The 27835-nt window shown below is 37.4% G+C and overlaps 1 protein-coding gene across 2 annotated transcripts in view; it reads right to left on the minus strand.

Annotated features, from left to right (window-relative positions):
• Nucleotides 1–27835, minus strand: part of EML4 (EMAP like 4) — a 145142-nt gene that overhangs the window by 52561 nt on the left and 64746 nt on the right. For both annotated transcript variants that reach the window (XM_057367670.1, XM_057367669.1), the window contains exons 2-4: nucleotides 16701–16883; nucleotides 6002–6131; nucleotides 473–646 (exon numbers count right to left, since the gene is read on the minus strand). In XM_057367670.1, the coding sequence (XP_057223653.1) occupies nucleotides 473–646; nucleotides 6002–6131; nucleotides 16701–16883 (487 nt within the window). The remainder of the gene's footprint in view (nucleotides 1–472; nucleotides 647–6001; nucleotides 6132–16700; nucleotides 16884–27835) is intronic.

Consider the following 27835-nt stretch of genomic DNA (forward strand, 5'->3'; position numbering starts at 1 on the left):
CTAACAAAACTGCAGTCGCTTCATAGAATAATTTGAGAGTAAAAATTTCTCCAAAGGTTTCAACGATACTAGTATTTAAAAAATACTGTTATGAGATATAATAAATGGCCATGTGGAAAATACATTCCATAATTCAGCTATGTCAGACAAAATCTATGGAGTGTATTTCAGAAGGATCAAGTCAGAGTCATTAGATATTTTAGAATCAYGGCTGATTAGAGGCAATATACTGTATTAGATTTGAATCTGAGAACAAAAATCTTTTGTAATCTTAAAAATATACTCAGAAAAACATGTATTTTTACATATTTGTACTTCTGCAATGCATATTGAATGCATCTTCTCTAGCAGAAAAAATATCAAACCCTAACATGATCATGAGATTAGAACTATTTCACATGACTTGTTGTCAAATATGAACTCAGTATCATTACAATCATTTTCTAGTTCTGTACTGTYGTACTGTGAAAACCTTTTAGCTGGAGCAGAACTCTTGCTTTCTGGAGTTTGCCTGTGTGTTTGGAGAGTCTGTGAGGAGGGCTGGGGAGAAGGTGATGCTTGAGTTTGTGCACTTTGATCATTAGAATGAGAGTCCTCTTTTTTTTCTTTTTGTCCTGGAGGTTTTTCCTTCTTTTTTTCTGTACCGCTGTAAAATAAAGTGTAACATAAGGAGGGAAAAAAGAAAACAAGCAAATAAATTAGCAAGGTGGGAGAAAATGTCTTCTGTGAAAAGATGGGAGAAGCATTTAACAACTTACTATAAACAATCACTGAAGGAACACTGATTATTTACCCTATCTCTTCTGTTAGCATTTTGCTGAAATAGGGTTTATCCACTAGTGCCAAAAATAAAATACAGTGAGGGAGGCATGGAAGATTATTTACATATTTTACTTGTACTACATTTACTCTGATTTGAAAATGAATACAACTTTGGTTTGAGTGTGGCCTTCACTCACAGATTCTCCTACAGCATTCAATGCTGACACCAGTTGATGTTCCACAAGTCTGCTGTCSCCTGCTGTAATAAACCATCCTCTGGTTCAGAGCTCGATGCCCACCTTGTAGTTCTGCCAGTCAAGGCTCAGTGCAAGTGAAAGGCAGGACTATGACTTGTGCTGACTCCCATTATTGTAAGCCCACCATGAAACTGTATTTGTGGACATAAATGCTACCACTTATCTTTGAGCTGCCACCAAAACGTTGGAATTCTGGTGCTGGTCCCTGAGCTTTCTCTGGCTGCACCAGAGTTCAAAGGAAATCATCCCTGAAAATTCATGGCTGTTTTGATCTGTAGTTGAGTAACATTAGATTGTCTCACCACTTCTTTAATGCCTTCAGTCATGGCAGCTAAGAACACATCTTAATTTTCATAATGCTGTATTTATTAGGTTAATGTCTGAAACAAATTTAAATATATGTCCTTAGCAACTTTAAATCTATTAAGAACCAAACAAAAGATTCATTATGTAAACAGAAAGATTAATTAAAAGGCACTCCTATGAAGTTACATACTTTGTAATATAYTGAATTACCAAACAATAGCAGGATCTGAAAGAGATGAGTACGYTCAAGCACATGGCCTATTTCCTTTCTAAGGTTAAAAAAAAATTCTTCCAAGATAGATTCCTCAGTGAACGAATAAAGCAAGATATAAACAGCAGCTAAAAATGTAATAGAAAGATTTTTCTCTTAGGGAMAAAGTAACCTGTAAAGTAAAACAGAAAAGAGTAACTTTCTGAACAGGAGAATCCAGATTTCTATACCCTTGCATGAATTTCCCCTGCCTTAAATTTCTGCATGACGTTAATTATTTGTATTTTCATTTACCTTTTCCCAAAACACAAAGAAAACAGTAAAGCAACATTCAAAATAAATTAATCAAAAGGGGCCCCCAATTTTAACATATCACTCTTAAGGACCTCTTTTTGCTTCTTTTATTATTTCAGTTAAAGTGTACCATCTACCACTGAGACAAAGCCCCTAACACTTACATGAGTTGCTTTCTCAAATGCTTTCAGAGAAGAAAAGCATTTAAAACAAGTTAAAACATGAAAATAAAACCCACATACATCTGTAAGGATCACTCAGGATTTCTACTGTAAAACATACTTACTAGTTTAAAATGCCAATATAATTCATCAGTGATATTTTCTTTTCAAGAAAACCAGATGAAAACAAAACAAAGAGCTTTCACATTTCTTGAAGGCATATATGTGATCACAGAGAACAAAGCCTRGAGAATTGTGGGGTTTTGATTAATAATTTATAGCCAAAAGTCCTTAATTAATCGGTAGCACAGAAATTTATTATTATTTCTAAATCAGAAGACTTGCTTTGCTGGATGCAAAGCACACCACACATACTATTTCTGYAATCTGTTGCAAGAAATTCAGTATAGCAAAATAAACTCTTGGAATCGCTTTCCACTGAAGGAAACAAGTCTCTATTCCTACTATGACAAGTACAATCAGACCTCTGCATTCACTATYTCATAAACACAGGRTTTCTCACAACAAAGACAATCTATKAGGACAGGATTTTTTGTTGWTWTAGTTTTATAACAAAATCATATTTCAGAAGACATACTTCAATTTTTTTTCTCCCTCTAGCTGGGGATTTCAAATCCAGTCTAATAATGGTAAAAGAGATATGGGAAATAGGAAGAGAGAGAGAGCACAACAACATAATGAATTGCACAAGACCACCTAGCAAGGCTACAAAGAATGGTTCTACTTGGCCAGAGCAATGGCTCACTTTYATCATTTGCCTCTGTAGCATTAAAGAGCTCTCCAGTGAAGTCATTATCTGGASATCCTTTCACTACTTTTTCTAATGTCCTGTTTAAAATGACACATCAGCAATGTTGCAAGTCACCTCYGTGCTCCACCAGTAGGCTCAACTGAATGTCACCTGCAGATAGCAGCATATGATCTACTTTATCAATTCATTCTCATATTTTTTGTGTTCCTACCCAAACTCATTTAGCTCATCTAAACCATTTCCTAGAAACCACAGGTTTGGTGTGGGAATCTCTTCACTGAGCTTGTCAGCTGTGCATTATCCATTTCACTTCTTTGCCATTGGGTTCACTCCTTATCTTTTTGTTGGGCTGTAAGACTTAATCTCTGGACCACTCCAGTTTCACTCTGGGTTGCAGCACAAGGATTCCAACACCRTGCTTTTATCTATCACCAGGTTGCAAGCGGGCTTCTTTTTTTGACTGCCATTTTAATTTGGAAGGAAATCATGTAGCTCTGTGGCAGTCTGAGTACTGAATCTTTGCTCTGAATTTATTTGGTTTGCTCACTTCTGCTAAAATCTTCAGCTTAATTGTATTATGACTGGCTAGTACAGAGTGGCTCTCACACTAATACCCCTTCTASTAGGTCTTGTGTAACTGCTGAAACCAAATCAAAACCAGCATCTTTTCCTGTGGTTTTCTAMAGACTAGTTGTTCTGGGAAGCAGTCATTTAATGCATCCAAAAATTCCTTCCAAAACCCAGTTTGATGAGGCATTTCTTCAGTCTGCAGTGAGTAGTTCGAGGTATTACTATCTGTCCTAATTTTGCAGCTTCTCTAATTTCACTTAGTACAATGTTTCATCTTTTGGACCACAACACACTGGCATCTATCATGGATGGTGGTCACTCTGAAACATCAAGACAATTTTGATTTCAGATGCTGTTTTCAGAAGAGTGTTTGCTCCTAGGGAAAATGATCAAGCAGGTCTCTGACAGTCACGGTTTGGATGGTTTTTGTTTGTTTGTACGAAGTATAAGCCTGTTTCCAGTCCAGACAATAAGGTTGAAACTTTCTCAACATGTACCTGTGTCATTTCTGTCAATGGGACATCATCTACCTGCTGTTCAGGGAACATTCCTGGGCCCTGATTTTGGTGCTTGCTGGTATTTTAGCATGACATTGTTGAAATGAAACATCCTGCGTCTGAGGAGCTACTGAGGCAGCCSATCATCTCCAAGATCTCAATGTTCAGGTTGGTAGAACAAGATTAAACAGTTCAGGAAAAGAAACTGCTTGTTCATAGTAGAAATGCACACACTAAACTTCAACACCAATAACAGTCTGGACACAAGCAGGCCTTCTGTTATTTTGGCTGCATATAGATGTATGGCTGCATATAGTTAGAACATGAAAAGTCATAGGCAGGCTATGGGGTCTGTTTAGAATCTAAAGGTTAATTCAACAGATGACCATGTCCACCTGCTGTGGCAGCTCAAGCTTCAGCCTGAAGAAAGGCCTAGATAAGCTGGGGTGAAACATTCCAGTCTCCTTTGGCCTCCCTCCTTCTGACCATGACAAGTGTTGGAAATAAACATGGTTACCCTACCTTYGTAAGGAGATGGGACTACTACTGACATCTACTTRTATTTCCTTTCMCCTTTCTTGAGCTGGTAATTAAAGTTTGTTTTCTTCCAAATATCAAACAAATTTAAGGAATAAAGACATGATAGCGGAAAGAACTACTGGAAAAAGAAACATCCTACRTCTTTCTAAAATGTCACGATGAAGGGAGCCACATGTCTTCAGCTGCACTGGAAGCACTAAAACCTCCCCTGGACAGTTATTTGGTGGCCCAGGAAGAGCTACCTTCTGCATATGMGGGTTTTCTCTTTTGGCCTATCCAGGTCTCCTTTTAAAGACCGTAACTCAGATGAAAGGGATGCCGGCCACTCCACTCTGCTCTTCTTATGTAGTCAAGTGTTGAGCAGCCAATGAATCAAGAAGGTGATTCAGCACAAATGCAAGCTGAACACCACAGAACCGGACTGGCTCTCATCAAAGTGCCAAGAGCCMCAGGGATAAGATTAATGGAAAAGTGCTAACTAAGAAATACCTTCCTGCAGGAATGTCTTTTGTCCCTATGCCTGCTGTACTAGCAGATAGAGATATACACTGATCACTGTCTGATTTATTGTTGAAAAGTAAGCTTAAGGAYTCAATAAGGAGAAAGATATGCAACRCTACASAGTGGAGAAGAGCGAAGAGTGGGACACAACCCTTGCTTTCTAAATTCCAAAGGGCACTAAAGCTTCCTCTGGTTCTCATACAGTTTATATTTGCATGCAGCATTTTTATTCCCTGAAGTATATAATTTCTCTGTCTTGTTGTACAACACAGTATTTACATCCACACTAAAAAATAAACCAGCCACTRGAGCTACCCAGAGCACTCTACAGAGGCCAAGAATTTGTTCACATAACTTACCGCAGTTACACATTAGAGCATTCTCTGCCCCGTGGCTATATCTGGCAGCCTGTTCTTCACAACAAAGAAGAAAAGGTACAAAATCTACTGCTCAGGATGCCATGCAATCACTGTCTACCAGACCCACAGAAAAAAGCAGTTAAGCAAACACTTYGTTTACTGTATGAAGCTGAAAGAATTACACGAGGGAAAACCACTATTGTTTGATTCTTAGTTCATTTAACTTACAAATTACTCAAGCAATGTTATTTCTTCACATTTGAGATCTGATACAGATATTCTTCATAAGGTCTAAGTAGCCGTCTTTTGGGTTAGGTTTTCTACCCAAAAATGTAAACTTTTATCTTAAACAATGCACTATTGTCTCATAGCTATTTTGCTATTGCCTACTATTTACACTCCAGACAATGAAGTCAGTTTTGCCTTTTAATTTCCTTGAGGGAAGGAAGGAGGGGGGACAAAAAAAAAAACAACAACAAAAAAGCATATGAATACCAGAAGAAAAAATTTTCCATTTGTACTGGAAATACATTTTCCTATTCCCTTAGTGAGAATTCATTTTGGACACTACACACTACAGAAATACTCTCCATTTCTGAATTGTGTACACAGCCCAACAACATGGTAAATCTCCAAAGTTTATTTGAGCCTTATTAGACCTCAGGCAGCTCTGCTGAGTGTTGTGCAGAGACAAAAATCAAACTCTTGCTCTTTTTGGTTTTGGGGTTTTTTTAATATATAAAAATTAGAATTTTAATAATTATTTGGTACCTTTTTGCAGCAGATGAAAGTGTTTCTTTTCTGGCAACAGAAACGGATGAACCGTGGCTTGTTTTCCTGCTTCCTGTACTCCCATTAGTTATACATGACATCGAGATAGCTTCTCGGAGGCTTGGCTGACCTAGAAAAAAGCAATATTGAAGAACATAAGGTTTTATAGCTGTATCCAAAAGTCCACATGAACAACAAAAAGCTCTCAGTTGTGGACCTGGTATCACACACCAGCAGCACTCAGGACAAACGTCCAGTGACATACGTTCATAAAACCTTAACCTAGGCAGCTGGACCTGGGAGACCTGGGACACTAAGGGAGGCAAGGGTATGCTCTGATAGAGGTCAGTTTCTCTATTGACATGATGTCATGAGAGAATTGTTAAGTTATTTAAGGGTTGTGATTCTAAGGATTTGGAGAAAAAAAAAAAAAATCCAGATTTTCAGTTCAATTTCAGCTGCCCCTTCCATCTTAAAATACCTTTCACTATATGCTCTATGGTATAGCTATTAAGTTTCTGAAATGGCTCACTCTGTAGAACATCTGCCACAGCCAGTGAACATTACAGGCTCACTCCAGGGATGAACCAAGAGTGTATAAGTGAGGAAGACTGCTGTCTGTCAGATGCCTACTTCACTCATTGCAGAAGTTTAAAACTATGCAGTGAATGTGGGAGGGGATTGCAAGGAAGACAAGGGGGAGCAAAGGCTCTTCTATTTTCAGAGTGAACACTAACCTGGCAATTAGCTCCCAGACCTGCCTCTTCCACAGAATGCCACTGAAATACAAGGCATTTTACTCGAGCCTGGTGCTTCGTCCTTTCCCATYAACTGTGTCTCTCTCTTTTTGTGTGCTGGTTTTATTCCCAAGGTTTACTCAGAGAAGAGATTTGCCCCTTCTTCATTCCAAGTCCTAGACTTATACTTTTCCCCTCTGAAGCAAGACATGCCYGGAAAAAGATCCTTGGACTAATCTCACATTAAGCATCCAAAAATCAGTGGTCAATTTTGAGCTCCTGTATGTCACATCCCCATTTCACAGACAGAAAATTGCTGTTGCATAGGGTTGTGATGGCCAGTCACTCTGACTTCAGCAATAAACACAGAGGACATAACTGACAGAAAAATAACAGGTCTGTGTTCAGGGCAGGCTTTGAACAGTGTGAGATAGATAAGGCCACACATTAAAGATAAAAGTGAGGAGTAAAATAGCAGCTGGGAAGAATTGACAGCTCTGTGCATAGAGGACAAACTCACACAGATGCTTCATTTGAACAATAACAGCTCTTTCAAGCAGGTTGAGAAGCAAATTAATTCTTCTTTTAAACTGGCACTTTATATGCAAGAGACATCCATCAAGGGAATATTAGATTTTAGAACTATTTGGATGAAGGTAGAAATGGGCTGACCTACACAAACCAAATACTGCTTYGAATACACCAAGCAGCATGTGACCACATCTGAAATTCAATCAGGAAAGCCAAAGGGAGCATGCGGAACATTCCAGGTAGAAATGAGAATAAATGAAACCTGAAGAAAGTGAAGACATGCTTGAAATCCAGAAACACTTCAAAGATCATTGGTCTTCCTAAATTCTGTATAAATYATTTTGGTGTTTTTCCTCCAACCGGTACTTTCTAGAGACTGTTTTATTTGCAATACAAACATTTGGAATACAGAATTTATTTTAGAAGTTAATACACTATACAAAGCCTCAAAAGCTTAAGAGCTTTTTTACCCCATGTAACTCAGATGCAAGAACAAAAGCACAAGCTTAGAAAGAACATTTACTGTAGAAGCCTATAAAATAACTTATTTTATTTTCAGTGACAAAGTACACCATCATCTTTGTGGAGATACATAATATCAAGGCCTGTGATTCACTCTTGAACTGTGTATGACCTTAACATCTCTGCTCATTGCAATAGATTAATGCCTCTCCAACTAGCTCTAGCATGGCTTTYCAGAAACATGAATCAGGAGACATAACAGCAGTAATTCCCAGCATGGTGGGTAAAGCATTCAGTGGGATGTGCAAAGAACAATAGCACTACTGAGCCCAGGAACTCAATAAGATGGGGAGCATACTGTTAGTGTGCAAGGAGCACATTACTGTTTTGTTTACTGACAACATGTAGAATAATTCCCCTACTGGGTATGGAAAGTATCAGTTCTTGYTTATGTCCAGGGACAAAACTGATTGCAAATAAAACTGTACATCGGTGTATACTCATGAGAGGAATATGCACTGCTCCATGCAATGATGAATCCAATTAAAAAAGGGATCCAGACAGCAGCTTCTGTTTTCCAGTGAAGTGCATATTAATGGTACATGGGCAAAGTACTTCCTAATGTCAACAAGTGGTATACAAAATTATTCATTTGAGATTAAGATTTTTTTAATTTAAATTAAAACTGTTTTTGCAAAATTACTAACAATTAAACATAACYCAGATTAAAAACTGCAACGACAATATTTTTTCAAGCATCAAAGATATATAAGGCTTTCTTACATTACAGAACAAAATCTCAGTCACTGTTGAGTGTGCCACTTAATGTGCAGTAAAATGTAAAAAAGCAACAAATGCAACAAAAAAACCCCAACAAATAAAAAACTTCAAACCCCATACACCTAAGAAACAAGACCCCTTCCAAATTCTCTATATATTGAATGTTAACTGGATATTCAAAAGTGACTTTTAGAATACCTATTTTTAAAGGGAAGAAAAAAATTCAGTTAATCATCTGCAATTATATGTAAAGAAAATGCATTTATATTTCAAATCATGAAAAGGAAAGGCAAGTTTAAGTCCCATGCACACCCCAGGCAGTGAAGCCTGGCTACTGAGAAACACATAAGCAGATTTTCCCAGCTGAGTCAGAAGTCCAAGGAAGCTGACCCACCAGTCCAAACCACACATCTCTCTTAATAACTTTTAACCAGGCCATCTCTGCAGTCAAAATATGTCAAAAATTAGCAACACTGTAACCTTCTTCACTGCAGTGATAGTCCTTCATAGCAGCCAAATAACTTTGCTTCAGACACCTGGAAATAATGAAGCGKCACAGGAGACCACAAATTCCAGATCAATACACTGAAACAATTGAGTTCTCCCAGSACTAGGCTGCACATCTCTGCCAATATCATGTCATACGCCACCTCCTAGCATAAACAGTCTGAAATTTTTCAGACTGAATAGCACTTAGCTTTATCTGCTAKTTTGGAACAAAAGACAGACATAAATTGGATGTAGAATGAAAGCCAGTGTATGGTGRCCAGCATTAAAGCCAAACTGTCAGATATCAAAGTGGTAAAAATGTCTTTTGTGGATAATTTTGTGTTCTGATAATTTTCATAAAGTAGTATCTGCTTAGTTCAAAAGAAACATTTCCTTAATATCTCTCAAGTATACAAATGTGTGAATGAAAGATAAGCAGGATTAGAAAAAAACAGACCACAATAAACCAAAAATCTATTTCCAATTCTTTATCAGCCTTGATTAGCTAACTGRGGAAAAAATGAAGCCAAGCTGTTTAGAGAGAAAGTGGAAAGTTTTGAGAAATGTGTGTCCTGTGATAACACGATAGCTTTTCTCTCTAAACATACTTACAAGGTGCTAGAGCCGAGAATCAATTAGTAATTCAATCTTTTTTCCAAACCTAAAACTTAGAATATTTTATGTTAAAATGTAGTTTCTTGTGTTATCAAATATATTTACTGAAACAATTTCCCCAATATATTTCTATCTGCTAATATTCTGTCAGGTAAACTGTCCTTCTTACAAGGAAAACTAAATCCTTGTTTCTCTTCTTCAGGTAATTTCAATTTAAAGCAAGTAACTGCAACTGTGTTAAAATGACTTCTCAGAACACTTAATTCAAGTAGATTTAAAAGAAAAAGCTCAACAAATGACGTCACAAAAAAAAAAAGAAGTTGGTTTTTTAAAGGTAGATTTTTCTCTTTTTTTTTCCATTAGGGCATACAATATCCAAATCCTTCAACAAGCTTAAAATACTTCACTTTCAGCAAACATGACAAAGACTTCCACGTTTCAAATACATTACATGCCATGAGTTTTTCTGCAAATAAAACTGATGCCTGGAAGGACAGAAAACTAATTTAGTACCCKTACTAAACAAGTGTACACTGCAACTCACCAGAGAGCCCACAGAGTGAGCTGTGGAAAACCAGACAGAAATAGTTACAAGTGTAGCAGAACATTAAGATTTTATCTGCACTTCCTTCTTAATACAACATCAAAACCAGTAGAAATAATGTCAAATCCTAAACTTASTTCAAGGTGTAATAATGAACCATATAAAAGCAGCAAACTCTAATCATCCTAGTCACAGCTCTGCTTCTAAACTTTCAAAGGATGTTAAATCCCTCAGCCCGTGGAAGATGCTGGCAAGAAATTGCCTGGGAGCACCAAAACTCTTTTCAAAGAGAGTACTGTATTCTGAAGGGTAGGGAAATATTTTGTTCAGCATTTTGCTTTATCCAATTACTTCACTTATATATTAAAAGTTAAGCTTTGAYTGAAACTTCTTCAGTAGAAAAAATGTTTTCTTCTACCCCATGAAAAAGACAGGTCAGCCTGAGGCCCTAGGTCTCAAATAATGAACAAAACAAATCAGGATAAACAGTTCAGTTCAATACCTATGGGTTATGCTGCTTCTTGTTTAATAATGAAATTTTAAGAYAGGACTAAGTTTCAACAAACTTTATTATTCTTATAGTAATTACAACTAGCTGAAAAAAATAAACCTTTTTACACTTTTTTAAATGGAAACCCAATTTCACAGATTTCAACAGACAGCCATTAAAACAAACGTTATTTGCCATTTTCTATTAAAAGGAAAAGAACTATCTAAAGAGAGGCAGAGAGTTTGAGAGTGCATAGCTAACGCATAAACATCTTGAGATCCAAGTGAATCTCTCCTAATAGGTAGCTAAACTAACTTAATTGTTAAGAGTAATTAAATACATATTTTGAGATTTCCTTCAAGGTTTTTATAAATAGTGACTTAACCCAGGTATGTCTAACTTTATATGATCCTCATAGGGATATAAAAGTAATTTTTCAGGTGTTAGRGGAACCATGCCTCTGCTCTTTGGGCAGGCATTTTAAAACATGCTACAGGAAACTGAAGACTTCTTTGGCCAGTTGCTTATTCAAATCACACAGCCGTTTTCCTTCTCCCTTCTATCTTTGCCATACTTTGCCAGAGGCACCATCTACGTGCTCAACCAATTGCCAGATGCCAAATTGCTAATTCCAAGCAGAGGAAATAAAAATTTAACTATGGTAATTTGAAACAATCTGATATACTCTGGCAAACAAGTGATGAAAAAGCTACTCAAGTGTTACAGACAATAAGGGGGCAACACTGAATTTTTCCAACATTACAATTCTTAGTTTGAGAAGCAGCATGGAGAACAGCAGAGTACTGCTTGAGAAAATTTGCCCACACTGCTGTAAAAAAAGTACACAGATGCACAAAACATACCCACAACYGTAAGGAGCATATGGAAAATGAATAAGGGTACTTATCATCATGACTGAAAAATATTCCTCTACAACGAACAAGGTTATTAGGTTACAGAACTTAAAAAAAAAAAAAAGCCCTCTAAATTTTGTTCTTCACTTCTCCCGTCTAAACTTGGTTTCGCTGGTTAGTGACCCTTAGTTCATTAATGCCCTTTAGATCCAAATTCCTTGAATAAAGGAAAATACATGAAGAACATCAAGAATAGTAAGTATAACTGAAKAAAAAGAAAATATTCTGTAAGTAAGAGCAGAATATAGGAAAAATGGGAAGAAATGCAGAAAGAACAGATGGCACTAAAACCACTACCTGGGAAATGCATTAAGACCTCAAGAGTATCATTATTTATTATGTGAGCATGCAGCCTGCAAACTTCAATAGAACTTTTCCCATGAGTAAAATGACCCACATACAGGCTTGCCAGGTTAGTTTTAATATTGTGGATAAGAACCTGTATCTTACCTTCACCATAAGCATTTTCCTATTTACACTTCTGTTTTCTGTTTCTTTAACATTTACTGATCAGACTACATAGCATGTAGTCAGTTATTAGAACAACTCTGCTTATTGAATAGTATTAAGACTAGAAAAWCAAAATGCAAATGCAAAATTTGCAAAATGCAAATCTATCTTATGCTTTCAACAGTGAAGCTTGTTGAACACCTGAAGTCAATTTTTGTTAACATAAACCAAAATGACTTAATGTTATTAAAATGAAACCATTGTTGAGATAAGGTAAAAATTACATCTGAAGTACCTTTCTTACATAAGTGCAATGAGATGGAATTTGATGAGACATACTATTTCACACAAGAGAAGGGAGCAGGAAAAGAAGGAAAACTCAATTGGCTCCTCTAATAAAAGTCCACTGCAGAAAGGAAAGGAAAAAGATAAGTAAAAAATCCTCTGACCAAGTGCATTCATTTCCAGTACCTGCTATTGCAGGTCCCTAAGATCACTGCTTTAGGTAAAACAAAATGCCTCTCAGTCTGCCACTCTTCACTGTCATGGGAAAGCCTCTCTGCAAACTGCCATCCACTATACCAATTTGGTTTTGAGAGCTGAATTTGCATATGAGTTTTTTGATATCAATTCCTGTCCAAGCAACAGGAAATGTTCCTCCAAAAGTTTAACCTTTGTCAAGCCTCCTCCTTATTTCTGAGTCCAGAAAAAGGACATGAACTCTTTYGTTTCTCTACAGGCAGATATTAGAGGTACTTTTTCAGGCTCAAGCTCATACTCCAGCAAAATGATAAGTCTGAGGTATTTCACTGGTGCCWTAGTGTGCCACAAACTTGTCTGCACACCCAGAGCCTGAGGGATGAATTCTCCTGTTACACTCATTTTGACACCCTGGAAGATTTTAATAGGTTTACCAGGCACCAGTTGTGAGCCAATCTAGCTGGCTGGCAGCCACAAGTRCCAGACTCCTTTACGCTTTCCTTTTCTTCAGTGTCCAGGTAATCTTTGTTTTTGGAACTTTTGTGAATGTTAACAGCATCAATCATATGCATCAACAGCAGAGGCAGAGCTGCCAAATGCAAATAACTTCCTACCAAAGAAATTCTTCTTACCAAGCCATCTATTAAAAAAGGAAAGAAAGAGACAAAGAAAGGAAAAAAAACCCACATAAAGACACCCCCACACTATGATCCCTACAAGCCCCGTAGCTGCTGCATAGGGATCTGATCCCTAACCAAGCCCTTTCAAATTTCTAATCCTTAACACTATCTTTAGACYTGGTAATTTCTCCTTTGTGTAGTTATTCTTAGCTGTGTGCAGAGATGGAGAAGCACTATCACAGTCTTTTTATTTTGAAAAGATTTGCTCTATTTAGAATAACTTTGCATTGAGAAGTGACATATGAACAATCCCAGCCTGCTTTTCACTGTGAAACACAGACAAGTGCTAATCCTAAAACAAGTTGAAATCCCTACTAGAGGCATTTTCCTTTTACACTATCTCCACTTCATGCTTTACTAGGRGACACTGAAGTGCCCTTTATCTTATCTTCTACAGTTCATGAAACCGTGTATGAAGAGCCATTTGCTTCTGAGACAAGGCTTTATAYACAAGATCATAGGTAGCAACCTCCTAACTCAAAGCCCATGAGTTAGAAATATAAATCTACCCATGATTATATGAATTTTTCCACTGGAGATCRGACAAAGTTCAAGATAAGCATGTGACAGAAATGAAGGAAAAAGAAGAAACACAAAGATTTAAAGGATAATGCAAAAAACTTTATCTTCAGCTACTGTTTCAATCTGTCAATCTAAAACAGAGGAGTAAGAAAATTAAGAACAGAATTAGATCACCAGATGTGCAATGCAGACAAACTAGACAAAGGATGAAGAGATCACTTTTTGCACTCAGTGAAGCCATCAACTTCAGAATAAGAAAATTCAGTGAAAAAGCGATCAAGATGGATTTGTCCCTTTCAGTGTGATTCACAGTCTGCTCACAACACTTATTTTTAGGCTATGAAAAATCTCTCTTCAAAGATACTGATGAGTTGGCAACAAAAAAAAAAATGAAGAGGTTTTAGAAAATTCATTTCAGCAAAAAGTAGAAAAGCAACCTTCAAACTAGATTAGTTATTCCCATGTAGTCAGATTAGAACTCCTATGTTTGATGGAAACATTCAGGAGGGCTTTTTCTGGTACTGTTATTCTTGTTAAGTTCAGTTTGTTTTATAAGTATTTATCTCACTGTGTTGCCAGATTTCATAGTCTCTCCATCTATTCAGAAGCATCTAATACACATCTATTCTCTTTACTCATTATTTCAGGATGCATTTAAAGGCTGTTGCAGAGAAAAATACTTCTGTGACTGAAGCCTCAGCATTTTTTTAAAAAAGGAAATTTACCTATAATTTTTTTYCATTAAACTGCAATTACTGTAATGCAGAAATCCAGATTCTTGACAGGATCACAAACACCAAAATGAGTTTTGGAGGAATACAGTTACCTTTGCAGAAATCATGACTCAGCTAGTAARAGTCTGTTACATACATGCATACTACTTCAAAGAAAACAATTACTTATTTGAGTATTATTTTTGCATGGCAATTTAGATCATCTTCTAACCCTACTTATTAAAAAAAAATAATGCATTCATCTCTGTTAAAACATTTCAAGAGCTTTTAGCCATTGAAAGAACTTAAAATACAGAAATCAAAAGTAGAACCTAGGGTATTGCAAAATGCAATGTACGAACTTGTTTTGATCCCATGCTTATCCTTCAAGCCTAATTTTAGACTCATAAAATCCCAGTCTCTGAATGCAAACATTTTCTTCCGTGAATTCCACATACAGCTGATTTCATGATTAACAGTGAAGTTAATGTGTTGTTCTGGTGGTATTAGGTAACTGAACACAATGGGAACACATTCACCACAAATTAAATATGGTGCTAATTAGTCATAACTCATTAAAGTTCAATGTATTAGATCATGCATGTACGTATCTGTCCCTGTTCCCATCTCTTTCTCCACAGTTCCATGTTGTTGGCATTAATTTGTAGAGCTATAATAGGACCAAGCTAAAGGTATGTAAATATTCCACCCTCCCTCTGCTCTGCCTCCTGCAAATAGTTTATTTTTCATGGAACRAATTGACCTAGAGAATTCAGTATGGTTCCAGGACCCCCAGAAAGGAGATAGCCCCAAGGCATTTTGCCGAACRCAGTGAATTTGCCCTGCCTGTACATAGTTTGTTGGGTGTTAGACAGCTCCCAGCCAAAGGTTTTTAGCCATATTTGTGCACATCCCAGCTCATCTGCATTTAAATTGGAAGAATAAGGCACTATGGTGCACACATTTTGCCCAGTTTTTCATTTGGACATTTTCTTTTTCTCACAATGGACAACAGACAGCAGAGTGAATTAGTCAAAACAGTTGCTAGAGCTCCATTCACAAAGAGTTCGAAAAGGAAGCTTCAATCTTGATGAGACAAGACTTGTAAATCAGAAAGATAAAAGCTGCATTTATAAGCAGAGATGACAACAGTCTACCATTTAGCAAGCAAGAGAGAATGGCAAGATTCAGACCAAGCCAATTAGGCATCATGACTTCCTTCCATCTGGCAGAGAGACTGCAAAAACACTTAATTAAGGAATTTGAGCTCTCTGTCACATCTAAAATAATTCAGATTTTCAGCATTTTCAGCCTGTATAAAGCAGTCACCCAAACACAGGCTATATTGTACCAGTTCAATGTTATACTGCTGTAATAGGTGCACTGCAAGATTGAAACACAGGGACTGATCCCAGAGATCTCTGTGCTGCTTGGTTTGATGGGGTTACATGCAATTATGGTGAATTAAAACAGTAAATTATTTGAAATATGACCTAACCTCTTATTTAATCAGAGACTTGATATATGCCAGAAACAAACGCAGCCATAATTCTCTTCAAATACACAACTTTTAACATAGAGCAAGTTCAAAACTCAATTCAAATACTTCTCCAGAACAAAAAATGAAATGTCCACAGCAGGGGAAAAAGCATATAAAAATTAGTGCAAAATGTATCTCGTTTCTTTAAACAATCCTACATGTTTCAATGCTSCAAATAAAAATTACTAATGACTAACCAAAAGAGAAATTGCTGCTACATGGCCACTTCTTACATGAGATTTTCTGGTGGTGAGTTATCTCTGTACTGGAACAAAATTCAACTGTATTCAGAAAGCCTTCTTATTTGGTGGTAATGTATTTTGGTTTTYGTTTTGGTTATAATTTAGGAGCAAGAGGAAATGTAGCCTCTAATATGCCCTTTCAATTGAGTATTGTCTAGGCAAATTCAAGCTGAGACTCAWAAGTGTCTATAAGCCCCAGAATCCCCAGTGGCAGGCTAACATTCCACCACTGCAATAAAAATAGGAACCTTTTAGCAATAAGTATGAAAAATCTTCAGGGGCGTCCAGAACACAAAAATGTTAGCAAACAGAAAAATTAGTAAGCAWATTTCAGATATCTGTTAGCCATATATATTTAAGTTACTATTACAAACCTAACCCCTCCAGCTCAAAMTAGACCTGCCTTTCCATATGAGACAGAAAAGGGAAAAAAGCGAGTGACCAGTGAAGAACATTCGAACATGATAACACAGCCTGACTCTAGAAAAAGTTTACCAAATTTGGGCTTACCTTTATTCGGTGCTGATTTTCTCACAGACGCTACATGGTCTTCAGAGATAGCAAGACGTCTTAGCACATCAGCCAACGCTGCTTTTAGCACGGTAATTTCATCTTCTTGTTGCTGCACTCTCAGCTCCAGGGCTGAAAGACGGTCCTGGACATCGGAGGTGCTCGCAGCYGAGATGCTGTCATCTGTACAGAGGCAGAGCAGAGCAGAAAGAGGCATTGAACTGCTTTGTTCTGAATTAAAAGCCACACAAAGAGGCATGTACAGCGCTAATACATCGGGTCCGTCATTTTGAAATACTGAAGACATTGTAATAAGCATGTTCAGGCAGAAAAGGAATGGATMTTATGGCAAACATCAAATTAATGCTTCAAGACAGAAATCATTACTAATCATTAGCTAAGATGGCTTAAGGAGCATGGTCCTGTTAAAATCACAAGAGGCAATGTGCTTTCTGTGAAAAACAGAACATCACATGTAGAAGGAAGACTGAAACTAACCTTATTTAAACACCAACCAAATTAACAAAAAAGGCATAAAACTGTGGTAAAATTCTGCAGTATATTCTTGTGGAACACTTTAAGAATTTTAACTATGACCCTTAATACTACAAGTTTCAAAGTTTAAAAAATTTATAAATTATAGCAAGTTTCAAAGTTTAAAAAAAAGCCCACAGTTAAACCTACAAGTTCTGCTAGCGATGACCTAATTGAATCAAATGGCAATCTCAATTTAAATGGTCTAGATCGGAGTTGTTAATTTGAATTCCTTCTCTTTMACTTTTTTCACATCACCACCCTGCATGTGCCAAAAAACATACAACCTTATAATATTTGGCTTGAAGTGAAGAGAAAATAAATGCATGACAAAAAGGTTCCAAAAATCTGTTGGGCCACACAGAGATAGATTAGCATTGAARGCCTAACCCAGCCAAATCTATTCTTTAGTGGTAAAAAGGAAATTACAGCTTCTGCTTACTCTTTGCCTTTGACAGTTCTTCGTATTATTTCTGCCAAGCCAAAATAACACGTAAGAGATTTTTATATTTGGCTGTTCTAATGAATCATAGGCCAACCACTTAAAAAAAAATTTAAAAGAATATGTTGCTCAATCACAAAGTACTGAATTCCTTATCCATCCTGTTTAAGGCTTCCTATAAAAGCAGTAAGGAACTTCTAATACAGGTTTACAAAAATTTACCTGTATTATACAGTCAAAGTTTACATTYTACGAAATAAATACAGCAAATGTAAACGTAAGGGTAAATAGCTGGTATTATTACTGTGATTCTATTAAATCTAAACTTAGTTCACTAATGTTAAAAAGACATATCAATGAAAAAAAGGTTAATATAAGCCACAATTCCAAAACTCTGATTTTCCCTAACAAAAAAAGGCTTAATCTTTTAAATACTTGCATAAAGGCACTTTCAAAATGCATGTAAACAAAATAAACACTGAGCCAAATTCCTCCAATGAATGCAATATGAAAGAGATTAAGGAGTCCAATTAATGCCAACTTCCAGTCAGTTAAAACATGATACACATTACTGAAGGACCAAGAATTGAACCAACCAATATAAAGCGTCACAATTAATACTTTCACAATACAAACAAAATTCCTACAATGATTTAGTTTAAAAAACCCCAAAAACCCTTTAGCAATGAAATTTATCCACAATTATCATTGAACTATAAGGAACAGTTAGGGTTACAATAATAAAACAGCACCTAGATGACAGTTTTGCATATTGTTTTAATTCACTCTTGATTAAAGCAAAAGCAGAAGTGTATGCTTCACAATTACTACCATATTCATTCAGACTGATAAAAAGAACAGCAGGAGAATTCATTAATAAGGCACATAATCAAATCGAGATCCAGAGATAACAGATTAGAACTCAACAAAAATACCTTAATACCACCATCTATAACTGTACCTCTCTATACGCAGAAAATTTAACAACTCTAAAGCCCAGCAGCACATCCAATGCTCTCTCAGCAGGACTTTAAAACCCAGACCTGTGACAGCCACCCTGGGCTGGGAAAATTGTGTAAGATCCTTTTATTAAAACCCCCATGTTCAAAACATAAAYCCCCATCTGATTTAAGGAGCTGGTAAAAGTTCCTACATGCATACATACCTWTGCAGCATACTAAAAGGAACCAAGGTAAATGTGCATTAATCCATRAAGAAAAGCTTTWACTTTAGGAAAGTAAATTGACTGAAGTACCATAYAATTCATAYTTCTACTGTCCTTGAAATRTTAGCCTTTAAACAGATGAARTAGACCRGTCACARTTAATAYTCCAGAAAACAATTATTYTCAAAATATTATAAACTTTATAACTTCTCTTACACTGGGTTGCAGTCCAAACAGAGAAGAGTAGTTTGACATTTCCTTAAAAAAAGAGGAGGAAAAAAAAAAAAAAACGGGGGGAAAAACACCCCAAACTTAATTTTGTTGCTTTTTTTGTTTGCCAAAAACTTCAATTAATAGGTATTATCCACTATAATGGATAAAATTATGGACACATTCCCAGTCTGCATAAATATACAGCAGATCACTACAAAACATTTGTAAAAGGAATAAGTAGCTATGTCAAATCATCATTTYAGAAGCCAAATATTACTGTGTTCCCTGTGTGTAGTCCAAATAATAGTAATTACCARACCAGGAAAGGCTCGCTCCCCTGTTGATCAGTCTCTCTGATGAGCACAGAAGCAAGTGCCCTGCACATTTCTGGACATCTTTATTTCTCATGAACTACTAACATTGACCAGACTGTTTCTTTTGAACCCCAGCACTCTAAAATTGGGGCACATTAGCTGGCTGCTGCAGCTCCCAAAGCCACAGTTATGTCACTAACTAGAMACTAAAAAGAGCAACAGGACAGCAAATCTTCTCGCCCTGTGTTAGTAAGGGTGAGCTGCAATGCTCTGACCTCCTCAACACATCCAGTGAGACGGCAGAGGAGTTGATCGGTGCTCTCTGTGAGCTGTGCTATGGAGGTTCATGGCGTGGCACAGCTCAGAGAGGGAGAAGGACCCTCAAACCCAAGATTTGTCAGAAGGCCCAGCCTGCAGAAATGGGGCATGAGGAGAAAGCCAAGGAGGCTAAGCTGTTCAGCTGATTCAAAACCAGGCAAAGCAATGTGCCCTGCTGTACAATGAGAGGTTTCAAACCACCAGCGCCTGCTTTGCATTGCAGAGAGGGCACAGGAGACACAGTAACTGAAAGAAACTGGAGAGCAAGGATATCACTGGGAAATCAAAAATAATTTGGTTGATCAAAGAATACAGTAGCACACTRGGAAGACATTTCATTGTTCTTTATCATTCTATAGAAGCAGCATCTGTTTCAAGTGATGGCAATCATAATTACCCTGGCAACTATTAGAGAATTAAAACGAATGATTCCCAACCCAAATACCTCACCCATTAYAGCAAATATTCAACTGAATTCCAACATGCCCTTCTTGGCAGTGTCTTGAAAAGTAACTCAACAGGGATTATCTTAAAAGAAGATGCCCTGAAATTAAACAAAACTGGAAGTCGTGAGATCATTCTGACAAATCTGCACAATACAGAATTATACYTTTTCTTCACAGAAGATTTCAAAATATTTTTCAGATATCTTCTTTTATTTAAAATACATTTTATAATCTGAAGAACTACTTCAAAAGTTTAAACAAAAAACAAACCCCCTTCCTTCAAGGACCTGCCCTTCCCCCTTCAGAGGGGAAACAGCTCTTTTGCAAGAACAAAGTCTGTCAGCGTGAAGCAAAATTTCAWCTCTTCCCTTCCTCTTCTCCCACTCCTAAACATTTGTCCTTTTTCTCATGTTGACATAGACATACATCTACCCAGGCCTTCCATGAGCCACCCTTATTTTATTAAGCCAGAGGGAAGTTTAAYTAAAGAAGGAAACCAGTTAATAGAGCAAGTATGTGCAGTTATTAATTCATTCATTTTAAAAATACCTTTTTAGTTACCTGGTTATTCTTACTATGACCAAACAGCACCATTTCTGATGTGTTGGTCAGGTTTCCCAAGCTGTTAATGACCTATGTCTTTAAGCAAAAAAAAAGCACCATCTACAGTACTTGCTAGTAGTAGGAGGGAGACATTCACATAGATGTGAATCCAAAGTATTTCAGTCTTTAAAACTGKTTTAAGGTAAGAGTACTGGTATCAAACGATAGCAAAAACATRCTAGCTCTGACCAGACAATACTAAAACTTTCAAAATAAGATGTTTTTCTAATTTTCATAGTTGATGATTTTTAATTTTAGCAAGAAAAGCATCAATTATTCCCTTGCTTTTGGAGTAAGCAGTGATATACATGGGATGGTTGTATCTGGCACTCATGAGACACAAGGATGACCCTGAAAATGAGGGCTCATTTCTCATAGTCAATGACCAGCATGGAACAGACAAGTTACTCTGTGTCAGATTCCTCACAGCCATATGCATCAAATCACTCCAAGCAGATCAAACAGAGCAGCAATTCAAACTGCCCCTTAGACTTGGGCCAGGAACTCCAAAAGGGGTACCCAGAACACAGAGATGGTACTTAACAAAACTCTCAAGCCATGACGTCTCCTCACACGTCATCTAGCAGGCATATGAGGCTAACAGCATTTGAAAAGCATCACACATCATCATTTGCTACCTAGGAGAAATTTGAACTGGCTACATTTGAAAAAATATATCTTCCTGCTGAACCATCTATTCTGGGCCCCCTCAACAATTCCAGAGCATCCATTATCGCTCCTCTGAGTCTATTGTTCCGAGCACTGATCAAATCTAAGTAAGGAATTCATTTTAGACCTAAGCAACATTTCAGAAAAACAAATTCTACAAACTTCAGCACATGGAAAGCTAAACCACGGGGGGAAAAATCCTATGTTTTATCCAAAAAAGCCACATAAACCACAGGTAATTTTAAACCCCTAGCTGTTAAGGCACCCACAGCATTTTCTGTATTTTCCCCGGAGTGGTAAGAGTGTTTTATTAGAGAAAAGCAACAGAAATTACTGGGACTCTGGCTGACAACTTCAGGAGAGAACTGTACCCAAAGAACCCTTCCACCAGGAACAYGATCTGCTCACATGTGAAGGAAAGTATGTATTTGTGTAACTTTGATTTTTGTTCTAAGGGCAGTGAAAAATTTGACTCTCGATGAGGATTATAYTTCCAGAGAGATACCTGACAAATTTGTTTTTCCTACAATGTTATGAGAAAGAAAACTCTCTGAAGTTTTCTGCAGATTACCTATCTTAACAGCAGATTATAAAAGGCGCAAAGATCAAGAATTAYGTTCCATATCTGGAATTCAGAACTKTCAACAACAAAAGCACAATTAAGACTCCATACTTTTGCTCAGAGTATCTCCTCAGGCATGAGATTCACAGGGTACAGCTCCACCCATGCTGTATTCAACCAATATGASTGGTCTTGCCTAGGTTTCCAGTAATTGTATAACTTATTGGGCACAGAAATTTTATACTCCATACTTGCTGATACTAGACTTAATAGGCAGACTGCAAAATGAGAACAAACACTTAGAGACACTTCTCATATTTGACATTAATATCCATATGCTTACTTGAAGATGCAGGTAATTATGCAGGCATTCTCTCACATCCTTACCCAATTGCATACTTCTATCAGCTCCACCTCCATTGAAATGCATCTCAAGAGCAAGACCATTCACGGGTTTTTCCYCACCCACTACTTAAAAAGCCTTGTGGTTTTAAAGTATTTTTTTCCCCTTACACCGCTTGGCTCTTGATGCTCTTGATACTGTTCTGAAGATCATGACTCTTTAATGCTTGGCATTCAACCAGCAAGACAAGCCCTTCCCGTTCCAAAATACTGTTCCTGCTACAAATCAGTGACCTCTACACTCCACAGACAGAACTCATGGTAGCTACAGGCACCTTCTTGGGATCCCCCATATTGCTCAGCAGCAATCCCAGTCATCCTAGGCTATTATCTGGTGMCATCCCATTTTCATGTTACAGTACGGAGAGGGGCAGGGAGCATCTTTTCTAACAAAGAGGCTCGGAAATTCACACAGCAACCAGAGAMAGCTGCAATAAACAGCACTAACTCTAAGTTAAATATACATTAACACTTGAACATACATACATACATTAGTATGGATGTTCTTTGCTGAAAATGTTTCACGTTGTGCTAGAAGTATCAGAACATATCCATGCTAAAATGTCAATTTAGAAGTAACCAATTAAGCAAGCATTTAACGATACAGGTTAATCTGCTATCCTCCCTAATGCCCAAACGGATCTAGTTAGAATTTTCTAAGCAAACAACTTTTCATATGCTTCTAAGAAAACAACTTTTTCGACTTTTTTCCTTACCGGGGGCTCAGCCACCACTGACCTCCCAGCACCAAGAGTGGAGTACACCCAAGCCACCCCAGAGAGAAACTCCACAGGCTTTATCTCTGCAGGACAGAGGCAAAGCCAGCCACTGCCTGGRGCTCCAGGGTGGCCACGGCAGGACACCAACAGAAGGAGAGCATCTCTCCCACACTTCCAAAGCCTCACTGAGCAAGCGCCTTCATGCTGTGCCTAACCCAAAACACCAGGCACCAATGTGGAAAAGTGCTAAGCTCTCACAGGTACTCCCACCAGAGGCAATCAGGCTTTAGACATGTACAGGGCAATCCGTCCTGTGCACTTTGACAATCGAGCCTTTCTAGTTTCAAATTAGGCAACTACTTAATTAGAAAATTATGCAATTAGCAGATGCTTTTGACCTTAATCTCTTTTTAACTTCACTATTCATGTGTTAAATGACATGAAATTCATCATCCCACACTGCATAAAGGTTAATTAACACTTGTGGGCTACCAATGAACTACCCTAAGTGCGGCAGCAAGGTCAATGTTTAAATGCATGCATTTCCTTAAGAAGCAAGATTAAAATCCTCCACGCAAAGAACATAGAGGTAACTCAAAATACCAACAGATTTATAGGCAGAATCACCTTTTCAGAGTTMTTACTTTGGGGGAGCACTATGATTAAGTAATTAAAWGCTGCATCTTAATACCTTTATGATYCAGAAAATTCAATACTCTTGAAGGACAATCCCAATTCTGACTTTTAARTTCAGTCTGACTTTCCACTTAGAACACTCTTCTTTAACCTTATATCTTTRMTGCACAAATCTACAAAAAGACAGTACCATTAATTGTCACTCATCTCCTCAATACAATGGATTATAGTAACCACAGCCAGGCTCAGACAAAAGTACTGCTATCAAAAACATCACAAAGTCCAGCAAACACAGATTTCACAGAGCAACATGGAACTATCTAAACCACTGGTTTTCCTAGAGTATCCTGCATACTCATTTGCACAGACAGATACTACCASTTATGTGCCAAACAAGGAAGTTGGTATGGAGGCTTGTAAATGGAATGAGAAGGGGGAAAGAACAAGGGGAGAAAACAAGACCAAGATAGAAAAATGAAAAAAGGAGCACTTACAGTAATCTCAGATTCTCCATCTCTCTCTGCACCCCTCCCTCCACATGGGCCACTTATCTTTCAACCGCTCTTGCCAGAGTGATGGTGCKAATTCATGCTCAAAGAAATGTCCATATATTTTGAGATTTTTTTTTCCATATTTTAAGCCCCAATTCATACGGATTACATCTGATTATCCAAACTCTTATTTCCAAAAGACATTTCCAAAAGATATATTTTTCAAGTAACATGCAAACAAAATCCAAGCTTGCAAAACATTCAAGCTTTAGATTCCAACAATGCAGGAAAAGTCTAACATTTCCCATCACTGCGGTGCATCTCCTCTGCTGCAAAGCATTTGAGTGCAGCAGTACCAACATAGTTTTAATCTGACACTTATGGAAACTTTCCAACATCTTAAATATTTATTGCTTATTTGGGCAACTAACTTAACTGAGTTTTTGTTTGTGGTGTGCTTTTAACAAGTATGTTTTTGCCCCAGAGGAAAGAAGTTTCTACTCTAAGATTGCTATATTCTCATCAATTCTAGAGTATCATTTCAGCAGCAAAATAGAAAAGCACTGAAACTATTGAGATAAGATCAGACAAAGAAAAAATATCCTCTTCTTTTACGAATACACTTTATTTAGTATCATGCAATGCTTACTTACAAAACTCTACTTATCTCAAATCCTGACACATGAATGAATAATCTCTAGTGTCTGCTATCTAACAATCAAATTAGATATTATCTCTGTAAATAAAAGTGTTGGAACATTTCTGAAATTTTCTGCTTCATTGTGCCGCACATTTTTCTSCCCCAGGACTTATAAATATCTAATTTGTAACATCAAAAATACCACTGTACAAACCAAGTTTCTTTGATCTCATTCTGTGCTATTCTAAGCCAATCTATCATAAATGCCACTATGCAAAACTCCATGAAGAAAAATAGAAACTTAGCCTATAGTATTAATTTCCTTTCCCAAGGAAATACAGACCTCCTTCTCCCAAAACACTCATCTACCCTGCAGAGGAAGCCTTCCTTCCCTTTCAGCTGGAAAAAGTAGGATCTGGTGCATTTTTTGCTCAGCAGAAACMTGCTTACACCAGAGCAGGGGGAGGCACCAGCACTGGTGTACACAGCACGTATTTCACAGCTCTTATCGSGCCAAGTACCAGGACATGGTGATTTCAGATAAAGGGAAAACCTGTTTTGAAATAGACTCACCAACTCACTGCTTTATCTCAGTTTTCTGGTATTTCAGGTATAGGAATTTCTTCCACTTACTCACAGCCCTATGTGGCCGCTGCTTTTATTACCTCTCCATACCAGAGCCCATTCAGTAAAATGCCAACTTTCAACTTCCCATGACAAGCTCAAGTGTCCTAGAAGAGTTGTTGTCCTCCTTTGCATCTTCTTATCTAGAACTTAAGGATGAAAATATGCTTCCTYCCTTGTAAAAAATAACCTGTATTAAGAGACAAGCCTTCTGGTGGGAGTATTCATTCCAGTGTTAGTTTTTCTCTYGTGACCATCCACCCACAGCTCTGCCTCAGCGAGGCCAGCACAGCCGGTTGTGCTTGCATGCCCATCATGCTCTGTCCGTCCCATYGGGCAGCATTTCCTGCAGAATGCACCCCTTATCCCAGCTCTGCAGTACAAATGTTACCCTCACTGCTGCAGGGGATACCATCTCACAGTCATWCAGTCTCTCCTAGGTCTTGTAAACAAGAACAGACATAAGGTTTGGTTTTGGGATTTTTAAAAGTCCATTGTTTCTTGGGAATGTGAGACTGAAGTTCTCTAACCATAAGATCGATCCAACTCAACATTTGCAACAGTAGCAATCAAATTGCTGCTTTTGTTTACCTCCAACAAGATGCTCCACAGCTTCTGCAACTGCTTGAAACWTTGGTACTACAGGAACACCTCTACAACAGCTAATGTTTGCTCCAGATGTAACCAAATGTATAGCACTTTTGTTTGGTTGGGGTTTTTTGCATAATAAAGAACTCTAAAGAACTATAACATAAAGACCRGTTATACTACAGACACAGCTATTTGCTTGATTTCAAGGATAAGGCACAAACTTCATGTCTCCCACACAGCCAACCTGGAAGGTGGTATCTGCAACTACTGATCTACAGTAAGGTAGTCTCTGTAGGTATCTGTCACTAATGATAGTGACATGAGTCACTATCTCCAATTCAGTTACTACACAGGAGGAACTATTGAGAAATAAATGGAATATGTGCACAGTGTGTGTGAYAGAAAACACAGGCCAGAGAATAATAAGTATCTACAGTGAAAGTCAAAAGACCACCAATAAGGGGAATCGATTATAAAGTCAATTAAACTGACTGACTCTTTAGTTAAGCTTTTTGTTTTATGATGTTAGCTGTTAAGCAGCCTCAGTGAGGTAACAGCTGTAAACAAGATGTGAGTGGAAAGCATTGCTCATAYCACCTTTTCTGCTGCTGTGGCTGCTCCTGCCTGACAGGAGACTGTCCAGCAACATGCTGCTTCTCCAGAGCTGTAGAAATATTTAATATTAACATTTACTATTTTACAAAGATAGTCTTTTAAACAATTCATACTGCAGATCTATCATTAAACATTGATGCACTCTCCTTACCAAGGACACTATAAACAAACTTCCACAAATGCTCTACAAACAAATGAGGTAACTGTGAAATGAAACTGATTTAATTCATGAAGAGGAAGAACTCTCGAACAGCATGGCAGACATCTGAATTTGTGACTGCATATATATTTTATAAAGCTTTAGTAGGCTGCTTCCACAGAAAACAATACATAAAAATGAAGCCTCTTTCAATCATAATATCAGTTGCTAATCCTGGCACTATTACTCCTAAAATGGAAAACTCCCCAGAAAAGGGAGGAATTAGGTCTCACATTAATTTAGACCAAACCACAAAGCAGGTTGCAGAACTGAAGCAAAGCGAAGCAARCACACTTGGAAACAGTGTTACATGATGCTACAACTCCCCAGATAAAAATCACTGAACAGAACACTTTGGTTGACACAGGCAGACTAAGATCTTCTAAATTTTCACCTTGAATGCATTTTTTTGAAGTCCTAGACAAAATTGAAATATCAAAACTGCTGTTGTTGAAACCTATGAATGTGTGTATGCAATTTGTTTATATGGGAAAAATGCCTTTTCCGTAGGGATACTCTCTTCTCAAAGGATCCTGCAGGWAAATACACTTCTGTGTGGAATGTTTGCCAAATTCTGTACACTCAAAAGGGATTGGTCTATCAAAGTCATTTTTCTGATCTTTATAGAGATGGGCTCCGAAGTGTAAAAAATTTTCAGGTTTCTTCTCCCRCTATTTGCTACAAAGCAATAGATTTTAGGTAAAAAGTAGCCCTGCAAATAGCAAGGGAGACATGACTGATCATGGATGATAGTGATACCAATACTTGACAGGGAAACAAGATTTGAATATGGTTAGTGTCACAAACTAGGAGTAAGTTCCATTTTTTTTTTCCATTTACTTCCTTCTTCCTCAAAATTAAGGCATTAATTAATCAAGAACTGACAACAGTCAGAGCCTCCTCAGAAAGAGAAATTTTTATATACTAAAGTACACCATTAAAAAAAAAAAAA

The sequence above is a fragment of the Malurus melanocephalus genome, unplaced genomic scaffold (genome assembly GCF_030028575.1).
Source record: "Malurus melanocephalus ecotype Western Australia unplaced genomic scaffold, MMel_1.1 scaffold_82, whole genome shotgun sequence".
Taxonomy (NCBI): domain Eukaryota; kingdom Metazoa; phylum Chordata; class Aves; order Passeriformes; family Maluridae; genus Malurus; species Malurus melanocephalus.